The 12,052-nt window shown below is 44.0% G+C and overlaps 1 protein-coding gene across 1 annotated transcript in view; it reads left to right on the plus strand.

Annotated features, from left to right (window-relative positions):
* Nucleotides 1–12,052, plus strand: part of LOC124796481 (guanylate cyclase 32E) — an 823,982-nt gene that overhangs the window by 441,332 nt on the left and 370,598 nt on the right. The window contains exon 7 of the mRNA XM_047260702.1: nt 1,271–1,515. Coding sequence (XP_047116658.1) covers nt 1,271–1,515 — 245 coding nt within the window. The remainder of the gene's footprint in view (nt 1–1,270; nt 1,516–12,052) is intronic.

A 12,052-nucleotide genomic window follows, 5' to 3' on the forward strand; every position in this document is an offset into this window, starting at 1 on the left:
TACCACAGTTCATCCAGAGTAGTGACTGGCCTATTGTGACGAGCCAGTTGCTCGGGCACCATTAACCAGATGTATTCAATTGGTGAGAGATCTGGAGAATGTGTTGGCCAGGGCAGCAGTCGAACATTTTCTGTATCCAGAAAGGCCCATACAGGACCTGCAACATGCGGTCGTGCATTATCCTTGCTGAAATGTGGGGTTTCGCAGGGATCGAATGAAGGGTATAGCCACGGGTCGTAACACATCTGAAATGTAACGTCCACTGTTCAAAGTGCCGTCAGTGCGAACAAGAGGTGACCGAGACATGTAACCAATGGCACCCCATACCATCACGCCGGGTGATACGCCAGTATGACGATGACGAATACACGCTTCCAGTGTGCGTTCACCGCGATGTCGTCAAACACGGATGCGACCATTATGATGCTGTAAACAGAACCTGGATTCATCCGAAAAAATGACGTTTTGCCATTCGTGCACCCAGGTTCGTCGTTGAGTACACCATCGCAGGCGCTCCTGTCTGTGATGCAGCGTCAAGGGTAACCGCAGCCATGGTCTCCGAGCTGATGGTCCATGCTGCTGCAAACGTCGTCGAACTGTTCGTGCAGATGGTTGTTGTCTTGCAAACGTCCCCATTGTTGACTCAGGGATCGAGACGTGGCTGCACGATCCGTTACAGACATGCGGATAAGATGCCTGTCATCTGGACTGCTAGTGATACGAGGCGGTTGGGATCCAGCACGGCGTTCCCTATTACCGCCCTGAAACCACCGATTCCTGTTCTGCTAACAGTCATTGGATCTCGACCAACGCGAGCAGCAATATCGCGATACGATAAACCGCAATCGCGATAGGCTACAATCCGACCTTCATCAAAGTCGGAAACGTGGTGGTACGCATTTCGCCTCCTTACACGAGGCATCCCAACAACGTTTCATCATGCAACGCCGGTCAACTGCTGTTTGTGTATGAGAAATCGGCTGGAAACTTTCCTCATGTCAGCAGGCTGTAGGTGTCGCCACCGGCACCAACCTTGTGTGAATGCTCTGAAAAGCTAATCATTTGCATATCACAGCATCTTCTTCTTGTAGGTTAAATTTCGCGTCTGTAGCACGTCATCTTCGTGGTGTAGCAATTTTAATGGCCAGTAGAGTATGTCACTGTGGTCGCGGGCAGAGGTTGCAGTGTTTTGGTTCATTAGTGATGCTTTCATTTCCTGATGGTATCACTCTTTTGGACTCTTGTCATGTGGTGCTGGTTGGTATCGCAGGAGAGTACTGGGTGGTCGGCGTGGACATCGAGCAGTACGACGCGGACAACCCCGGCAAGTACCTGCGCGACCTGCTGCGTCAGCAGGAGGACGCCAACGCGACGCGGGCCTTCCGCTGCTACCTGGGCGTCGCGCCGTCCGCGCCGCGCGACATGACCAACTTCAGCCAGCTCGTCAGCTCCTACATCCAGCTGCCGCCTTTCAACATCCCAAACCCCGTCTCCGTCGTCGGCGGCGTCCGACTGGTGAGCCAACAGAGGCAGCGCCAACCTCTCCACGCTGCTGCTCGCTTCCCGCGGAATGTACGCTCTCAACGCATTTAGATACGTATTTAGGTATCTTACAAAAGGTGCACACACTTAAGGTATCTGTAGAGAGCAAGTTATTCTACCTCGCACGGATTCTCCCAGTCTCTGTCCATCTCCCCAAAAATATACAACGAGCTGTACGCTGGTTTCTTATGAGAGGTAAGATAAAATTTGTCATTCTGCATCTACTTGTACACCAACATTATACTATGCGAACCACTGTGATGCGTGTGGTAGAGGGTATGTCCCAATGTACCAGTTCCTAGTGCTTTTTCTCCTTGCATTCATGTATGGAGCGAGGAAACGCAATGTTTATTGACTCTGTGCGTGCTGAATTAATGAAATTTTGTCCTGACGTTCTCTGTGGGAGCTGTACAATTTTGGAACACAACCTACGAAAGCAAAGTTACCCAAGAGACTCATGGGTACAGCAGTAGAGGGTAGGAGGAGTCGGGGTAGACCAAGGAGAAGGTACCTGGATTCGGTTAAGAATGATTTTGAAGTAATAGACTTAACATCAGAAGAGGCACCAATGTTAGCACTGAACAGGGGAGGAATTTTATAAGTGGGACTATGCTCCAGACTGAACGCTGAAAGGCATAATCAGTCTTAAATGATGATGATCATGAACCTACGACCAGCTTAGAGACAGAAGTAATGACACTTTCTGCAGGAGTTGACCATCATTTTGCAGGACAATGCCGAAGGACGTACAGTGCAAGCTCTTACTGATTTGTTTGACTGATTGGGCTGCTAAGTACTATACCACCTACTACACTCCCCTGACTTAAGCCCTCATGAGTTCAACTCGATTTTTAAACTGAAGGAAACACTTCACGTCATTCGCTTCAGAACTACTACAAATTCGTCGGGCAATAGACCGCGCCGCTCGAACTGTCAACACTACTGGCACTGCTAAGAGTATCCTGCGACTTCCACATCACTGGCAACGTGTTATACACAATGCTGGTGACTACTCTGAAGGTCAGCAAAACACGTTTCTATTTTCTGCGAGCTGTAAATAAATCGTTGGCAACATTGAAGTTCCAATCCTCGTACAATAACTGTAACAGGGTGAAATTTTTACTAAATAATCAGAGCAACCTTTTGGTATTGCAGATGGTTTGCACCGGGTGGCAGAACCCATGGCACTCTACAACAACACCGCCCAGTAGTGCCAATTAACTGAGTCTAAAACATACAGACACAAAAAAATTGACATACGCAATATAGCGTGGCAACAAACAGCTGAATCTCACGCTCTTTGGATTAGATTTAGGGATTAGCTGCACCTCTTGCTACAGTACCACTCTGTTTTACAGTTTAAGAAAGGACAAGTAAAAAACGACTCCTGGTACCACGTGATATAACAGAAAGCTACAATAAGTTAACATAATTCTTCATTTACAAGAAGCAGAAATTGTTTTTGGTGGCAAGACCCGTACTCCCGGTCTTAAATACACATTTCCATTAATACTAAGAGGCCCCGGGATGGACCAACGCCGTAAGGCTGGCCACAAGAACGCAGATGGAGCGTTAAAAGCCACACCAAACTTTACTCTGTTCACAACGGCAAAATTTACTGACTATCGGATTGGATGCCTTTATCCACTTGTCTCACCAAAGGACCAACACAATAAACAGCAAGCGTGCAATTGGACGGAAGTCTTACCACGGGAGGCTGAACTTTGTCAAACAAATCAAATGATTTAAACAGCAAGACGATAATTAGCGGGTATCGGCTTCGTTCAGAGGCCCGCCTGGTTAACGAGCTGTACCCAAGTTAGCTCACCTTGAAAGACACTCGGCTGGTATAGTGTGCTGTAATTGCAGGTATAACAGCGCTGGTGCACTCATAAATGTCAACAACAACTTCAAACTCCCCACCGCGTATTAAAGGAGAGACGTAAACAAGCAGTTTGCTGCCACGTGGCCGCACGTAGGGTAGAACTCTGGCAGAGACGGCGGTTTGCAGCAGCACTCCTAAGCCTGCGGTGGAAAAGGCCCCTCTTTTAGTTATACCACGAGCTGAGCACGTCCCACGAGCTCTCTAGCTAGGCACCGCCTCCCTCCTCATCATACTGTCTGAGAGAGCTAACTCGCCAGAGACCTCTTAGAAGCCACCTGTGTACGTCCTCTAGCCAAAGACAGGTGCACACGAGATCCTAGTGCGATATATCGATTCGCTAACGTTTCTCACATTATTAAATAACAGGAACTTTCATCGTCTCCAGACAGTTTTCGCCGACTGAATAAGGGACGAATTTGACCGCCGTAAGGTTTCTCAGTGATGTAAATGTGTCTCTCAGAACAGCCTAGAGGCTGTAGACCGAGACACAGAACATGTTCTGCACGGGGTAGCTGCGTGGTCTCGGGCACCTTGCCACGGTTCGAGCGGCTCTCCCCGTCGGAGCTTCGAGTCCTCCCTCGGGCATGGGTTTGTGTGTGTGTGTGTGTGTGTGTGTGTGTGTGTGTGTGTGTGTGTGTGTTGTCCTTAGAGTAAGTTAGTTTAAGTTAGATTAAGTAGTATGTAAGCCTACGGGCCTATGACCTCAGCAGTTTGGTCCCATAGGAACGTACTACAAATTTAAAAAAAAAAAAAGAACTTGTATACAATCAAACTAAGATTGCCTTTTCATCCGAGAAAATGTACTATGCAGCTCTCTCGTCGATGTCGTCCGTCACAGCAGGTGAGGTAGCAGCATATGAGACAGCGCCTCTGCAAAATTTCTGACCTGGGGAAGTTCCACTTGTATTGCTATAGTTAACTGTGCGGGTAGAAAATCTACGTTAATTAATTGCTCAGGATGCTATTATGGTGTATTTATTAATGAACACCATTAAAAAATGGCTCTGAGCCCTCTGGCACTTAATATCTGAGGTCATGAGTTCCCTAGAACTTACAGCTACTTAATCCTAACTAACCCAAGGACATCACACACATCAACGTCCGAGGCAGAATTCGAACCTGCGGCCGTAGCAGTCGCGCGGTTCCAGAGTGAAGAGCCCAGAACCGCTCGGCCACAGCGGCCGGCAGTAAAATAATTTACAGTTACTCAGTATAATACACTTAATGCCGTGTAATATTGAAAACCGAGAGCGTGATTGACAGAACGTTCGAACACCGACTGGCTTACTTGAGGCACAACAAGGATCGCTAGCAAATGTCGAGCGCCATCTGAAGGATTCATACTTCGTTGTTAGTGTCTCCGCCGTCATTTGTTTCTTGTTTCAATAAGTTTAATTCATGTTATAGTAATAGTAAAAAAGCTTTAATGACTCTAAGATGGCCCTAACATTTATGTTAAAACAGGACTATAATACTTAATATTTGAGACAGAAACAGCCGCTGTTTTGCCCTTGAATGACGTGTTGTCTCAAAGGTCTGCATTTGCTCTACTACGTACGCTGTTGCCCAAAGGTCATTTTCTCACACCACCAGCTAGCTCAGTTAACAGCGGCATACGGCACGACCAATTTCCAGTCTGCTTGCCGATGGTGGTAATCGCCTCATATGCGTCGTAGTAGCGCTCTGTATTACAGCTTACGATAGTAACTTATTCATCTTATTCGTAGCTTTCAAGCATAAAACTAAAAATGGTAAACAAATGGGACCCTCACAAAGGCACTACAGCCTGCCTCCACCTACGAACTAAAGGCTCTCAATAAACCCAGAATATTGTCAACAAGTTGTTGTTCAGAAGCAGCTGTTCGTACACATTTGTATTCTTAACGAAAAAGGCTTGTGTAATGCTGAAACTGAAATCAGTTATCATTTGTACCCTCCATAACCTGTACAACAATGTTTTATTGGGAAAAAATTTTCATCCAGCTGACAATTCTCTCATCGCAATCGCATCATCATCAGGCCGAAGAGACTGGCCACCTGGATTGCCTTTCTCTCTGAAACATTTCTTGCCAAATTCCTTCCTTAATCTTTCCCTTGGTGTGTCCTGTGACCTAAAAAAAAGAAAAAAAAAAAAAAAAAAAAAAGTTCAAATCGCTCTGAGTACTATGGGACTTAACTTCTGAGGTCATCAGTCCCCTAGATCTTAGAACTACTTAAACCTAACTAACCTAAGGACATCACACACATCCATACCCGAGGCAGGATTCGAACCTGCGACCGTAGCGGTCGCGCGGTTCCAGACTGTAGCGCCTAGAGCCGATCGGCCACCTCGGCCGGCCGTGTGGCCTCCTTTCACTGGAAACATAGTAGAGTATGATAATAGACTAGTGGTAGGGGTTCATTCCACGTATCTGACCTGTTCACACAAGACAGTTGCAGTTGCTGCTCTTTAGACTGACAACGTTTGAGTTTCGTACATTTATTCCAACTAGCATAAGTAAAATATCTGCAACGCAGTGCCCCTGATTTGTACTAGACTCATATTAACTTGAACGTTGAAAAATAGATTTACAGTATATCACGTCATGGGGGACAGCTTTTATTAGAGACAAAAGTTTACTGACACTAGGTGTCGTTTAAGATTGGTTACGCCCCTGAGAGGTAGCAGGGCGTCCGTATTCTTCGGTATTCTTATTAAATGTGAGTTGCTTATTATCCAGGTATCTGCTCCACGTGAAAGGTGGCAGGTCGCACAAAATTGAAGTTCCTGATGCGCTTCTAAAATATCTTTCCCCATCAAGAGTTTTATACGGACAAAATTTTTCTTCAAACGTTTTTCATCTGCGGAAAAAGAGAAACGAGCGTTTTGTTTCCAGTTTCTCCCGCCCTCATATTCATGTAACACGGTACTGATTAGCCCCATTGTAAACCAATACAACCTGTAATGAGTCACAAGGTTGCCATTGTACTCCAGACATCAGGCTTTCTCATTCACGCGAAACTTATTTTCTGTATTAGCTCAGTTATTGCCTAGTATGGCCTTCACCTTTTTCCTGGTCTGCCAATATCTCTTTTTCCATTCCGCTCAAATTCTTTTAGCGTTCTTCAGAATCTTCGATTATTTCCCTTTAGGTCTTCAGTTGGCCTTTGTTTTCTTCTACTGTTCATCGTGTAGTTTTCGTTGTTGCTAATATCCATAGTTATGGCTACCTCTCGTTTTATATCATTTGACGGTGTCTTTTTTGTTCGTAATTTAGAGGCCATGATTCACTAAATTAACCAAAGTAGAGAAAAAACCATTCTCATAAAACTTTATTTGTATTTCTTTTCGTGTTTTAAGTTTTTATGCGAATCTTGTATACTTAATGAATTCATTAATTCACGTTCTTCTTGCACGTCCTTATTCTGATTGCCCTTCTACATTCTTTCTTGATATCAAACACATCTTCCTGGTTTCCACCTTAAATATATGACTGTTTAATGAAATACAAAATGTCATCATCACAGTTTTGCGTTTAAATTGCGAATGAGAAAAAAATTATTTTTGCATGCAATGGGTTTAAGTAACAAACAAGAAAAATGTATTCAGAATGAAGAGGTACGAAAGAATATACGAGGGTTGGAACTTAAATAGTAGTAACTATTTATTCACAACCGTTACAAAAGAATTACATGTTTGCACCTGTTACTGTCCTTCAAAGTAGTCACCAGCGTTGTGTAGAAGCCGTTGCCAGCGATGTGGAAGGCGTAGTACACCGTTAGTACAGCCTGTTCTGTTCATGGTGCGAATCGAGCGGTCGAGCGGTCTACTGCCTGTCGAATCTCTGGAACAGTTCTGAAGCGAATGCCACGAAGTGGTTCCTTCATCTTCGGAATCAATTCAAAGTCACAAGGACTGAAGTCGGGGAAGTATGGCGTATGGTACAGTACTTCTTAGTCCCATCGATCGAACAGAGCAGCCACAGCTTGCGCTGTATGCGCCCGCGCATTGTCGTGCAAAATGATGGGTGAGTTGTGCAGAAAGTGTTGCCGCTTCTTTGGCAAATCTGGTTGCAGGTGATGCTCCAAATACGAACAGTAATACTGTGCACTGACGGTCTGCCGTGGAGGAACGTAATGCGTTAGGATAACACCATCACAGTCGTACACGAAAATCACCATAACTTTAGACCGCTCCATTCCCACGATCAACAGAACAGGCTCTGCTAACGGTATACTACGCCTTCCACGTCGCTGGCAACGGGTTCTACACAAAGCTGGTGACTACTTTGACGGACATTAACAGGTGCAAACATGTAACTCTTTTGTATCGGTTGTGAATAACTAGTTGCCACAATTTAAGTTCCAACCCTCGTAAAAGAGCAGTCACAAATGAGGATATTCATAAATTCTGTAACATATTAGAAACACAAACACATATTCATAAATACACGCAGTGAGTGAATGGCAGGAGAGAGATAAAAGAGGGAGACTTCTTAGTTTGTAATGGTAATATTACACCCACAACTGACTGTTTATGAGAGGAACTGTATTTTATTAATTGTCAGTTCGGATGACACTTGCAGTATAACAATCGGAGATGTCTTCGATGAAAATTCGAACGACAGTCTGTGCCATAATTGAAAGGAATAGAAATTCTAGTTATTTCTTTGTTGTAGCGTGATCGAAGACCACAAATCTGCAGCTTAGAGATTAGGTCTCCGTTCATACCTCGAATTTTTTGTTGGAATTTAAACTGAGTTTCACCACCGGCAATATTTTAGCGCATGTGAAAAGTAGTTACACCGCAGATAAGATTTTGGGGTTTCATTTTAAGGTACATCTTTCCTCATAACAGATCCTGTGAGCAGATTATGATGTCATGCGAAAGGAAGGACACAGTACCCACAGACGACCATACCTAGCAAAATACAATACCGTCCAAAATTTGAAATTATGTTTAATTTATTTCGGTATCAGCCAATACAATTTCTTTGCAGCTGGTATAGAAAAACTACAATAAAACCAGTCATGAATTCTCCGCGCCCCTCCATGACGACACATAATATCGTACAATAACGTTAAATCGCCTCGTCCGTGTCGCTCATAAAAGTTAGCTCTGAGGACACTATAACGAGACGTAATTGCTAATGGAATCGTGTTATAGCGTGGTTTGGGATGCTTCTGTATATGCTCAGCTTTGCAATTATCTGATTAGGGAGTAGTATCAATTTCGAAAATGGAAGCTGACCACAGGACAAGCTAGCCCACACTAATCAGTCCACGATTTCGCCGGCCGATTGTCGTCCGCACATTCAAATCTCATAGGATTAGTTCTAAAAGAGAATGGATGCAATTTTCTCAGAAAACCGTCGTGTGGGATGCACAATAAAACAACTTATTTGATGTACAAGAACGTACAGTCCCATGTACGTCACAAAATCACAGATCGATGAGCTCAATATTCGTAACAAAACTAGCGGTAATAATCGCTAAAGGGAATATCTGAATATAATTGCGGATAATAGCAGCCAGCACCTTAAGAAATATTTATGTTTTCCATGAACTAGTTTTTGAGCCTTTTCAGACTCGTCTTCAGACGCGGCATGCAAAAATTTAAATATTGCTTCTTTTAGCGTGATGCTGTGTACTGTGAAACCTGTCACTACCTTATAATACTAACCTGTGAGTATATACTATATTATGCCTCTGGACTTAATACCCTGAAAATATTCCTCCTTCGTATTAAATTTGTTCCTGAATGAATAACAACGCCATCCGACCAATTTTTATGAAATATCAGCGCTAAGGAACAATAAAGGGGTCTGTAACATAGTTAAATTGGAATCAAGATCTTCAATTATCCTAGTATCACCTATTGTTAGTGTAGCATTCCTCAGAGGAGAGATACGTGCCATGTAGACGTAACTACACCGGTATCTACTAATACCTAACAAATGGGAAGTAACTTATCTGATACCAAAGTGTCGAAGTATTCGTCGTTGCAGTAGGGGTCTTCAAAAGCGTTCCGTCTCGCAATTACCTAAATTAGCTGAAAATTGCATCTAAATCCGGAAATAATATTGTTACTGAAGTTAGGTTATAGAAATTCTGTCTTTGCTGAGGTCAGATAAATAAATATTTCAATTATATTGCAATGAAAATTTGCTTTCATGAACGGAGCTTAAAAGAACACATGTGCCAATGAACATTACTGAAGGGAGGACTGAAAAATAATTTCGCGAAAAAAAATATTTATGGAAGATATGAACTGAAATTAAGTTGTTACATAGTAATCACAAAAGCTCAAGAATAACGTATATACTCGTAAGTATCTGCTTATGGACACATTTACAAAAGAGAGAAAAATAATTCCATTTTCATGATACTCCTCACAGTTTAAAGAGTGAGTTGAGGGACCGATATGGTCCAAATGGCTCTGAGCACTATGGGACTTGACTTCTGAGCTCATCAGTCCCCTAGAACTTAGAACTACTTAAACCTAACTAACCTAAGGACATCACACACATCCATGCCCGAGGCAGGATTCGAACCTGCCACCGTAGCGGTCGCGCGGTTCCAAACTGTAGCGCCTAGAACCGCTCGGCCACTCCGGCCGGCGGACCGACATGCTTGGATATTCCAGTGAACAGTGTATGTTCATCCCTATTTGTTCCATAAAAGATGCGAATCGAACAAGGAGCTATCACTGCTGAAGCGTATATGTAGTTGCAAAGCACATTCCAGAAATGAATCTGAAAAATTATGTGACAAGGAATTACTCCAGTGCAGTTCGAGCAAACAAGAGTCTCAAAGATAATCCTGGACGACATAGCTTCAAAACTCATAACCATAAGATATTGGTCCGTACTTTACAAGTTGACTGCAGGCAGAACGATGTTCACAGCTTCAGGCAGAAATTAAAAGAGCCGTTTTCTGCCCGTCCACCCTATTGAACTCGAAGTTCGGCGCCAAGCAATATTGTTGGTCGATTACAGTCCACTTGGCTAAAGCCATGCCTTACACTGCTCGTTCGAAAATAAGGTCACTCTAGCAGTCGAAAACATCTACCACAATCTTCGATTTATACGAGTCGTGTCGGCAGTTACATCGTATTCGGCTGATGTTAACTGAATGTCGAAAAGTAGCCCTACAAGCAATACAGGCTCAGAAAATTGCATCTGGAGACACACACAAAGGGTAGGTATTAGTTCAAAAGATAAATCCTTTGACTACTGCAAGTGGTAAGATGAAATCATCACCTATAGCTCTGACATTCTGAAACTCACTTGTCCCATTATCCCCTCCCCTGTCCCTCTGCTGGAAAATTCAAAGTAGCACACGTGGGTCTATGTGATTGCCGTAAGCTTAGTGACAACAGTGCATCCCAATTTAAGTTATACAATATAGCACTGAAGATGGTCACTCAGTGACAGAAAATCGATTTTGCAATAGTAAAAAATATACGACCAATGCTGTCTTTTTTTTTTTCAAGTATACACGTGTCCAACCCCTCACAAAGGAATTCCCACTTAGGACGTTCTACATTAAAATGGCAGACAGATTGGCCACCATTCACAGAATGAGATTTTCACTCTGTACCGGAGTGTGCGCTGATATGAAACTTCCTGACAGATTAAAACTGTATGCCGGACCTAGACTCGAAATCGGGACCTCTCCCTTTGCCACAGGGACCTGATTTCGGGGCCTGACATAAATTTTATTTTTTGAGTTTTCGGTAATTTTTATACACTGAAGAAAGAAAGTTCGTAGGCTTGTTTCTACATCTGAACGGTGATGTCTATTCAAATCTCGCGTCAGTCACACAAGAGTGGCGCTAGCAACGCCACTATGAGAAAACAGATCAGGTTTGCTTTGAATACACGCTGTAACGGTCGTGAGCGTTAGTTACCTTTGAGACTGGACGTGGGGAGTTGATGTTAGTAAGGAATGCCTTTAAGGCGACAAAGGCGCCGTTATCAACATCCCACTGAGAATAAGGGAGGTCGTGTAATAGGGATACGAGAAGCTGATTTTCCTTCTGCGATATTGCAGGAAGACTTGGTTGGAATCTACCCACTGTACATGATTGCTGGCAGCAGTGGTCACGAAAATGTACGGTCTCAAGAAGTCTGTGCTTCGGATGGCCACGTGGCACTATCGAAAGGGAAGACCATCGTGTTCGGCGTATGGCTCTGGCACGTCGTACTGTATTTGCTGCAGCAATCTGAGAAGCAATTGGCACCGCCATCACACAACGATCTGTTGCAAATCTGTTACTTCAAGGTCTGTTCCGATCCAGACGCATTCTACTGAGCCCAGATCATTGCCGTTTGCCGCTTCAGTGGTATCAAGGGAGAAGTCATTGGAGGGCAGTGTGGAGATCTGTTGAGTGATGGCCGCGTTTTGGTTAGGAGGAGGCCAGTTGAGGGCCTGCAACCAATCTGTCGTGCTGGACACACTGGAGCTACACCCGGAGCTACGGTTTCTGGTGTGATTTCGTGTGACAGCAGGAGCACTCTCGTGCATATTCCATGCACCCTGACTGCAAATCTGCCCGTCAGTCTGGTGATTCGAACTGTCATGCTGCCAAAGAGCATTTCAGGGATGTTTTCCATAAGGATTACACTCGCCTACATACTGCTG

This window comes from Schistocerca piceifrons, chromosome 1 (assembly GCF_021461385.2).
Source record: "Schistocerca piceifrons isolate TAMUIC-IGC-003096 chromosome 1, iqSchPice1.1, whole genome shotgun sequence".
Classification (NCBI taxonomy): Eukaryota; Metazoa; Arthropoda; class Insecta; order Orthoptera; family Acrididae; genus Schistocerca; species Schistocerca piceifrons.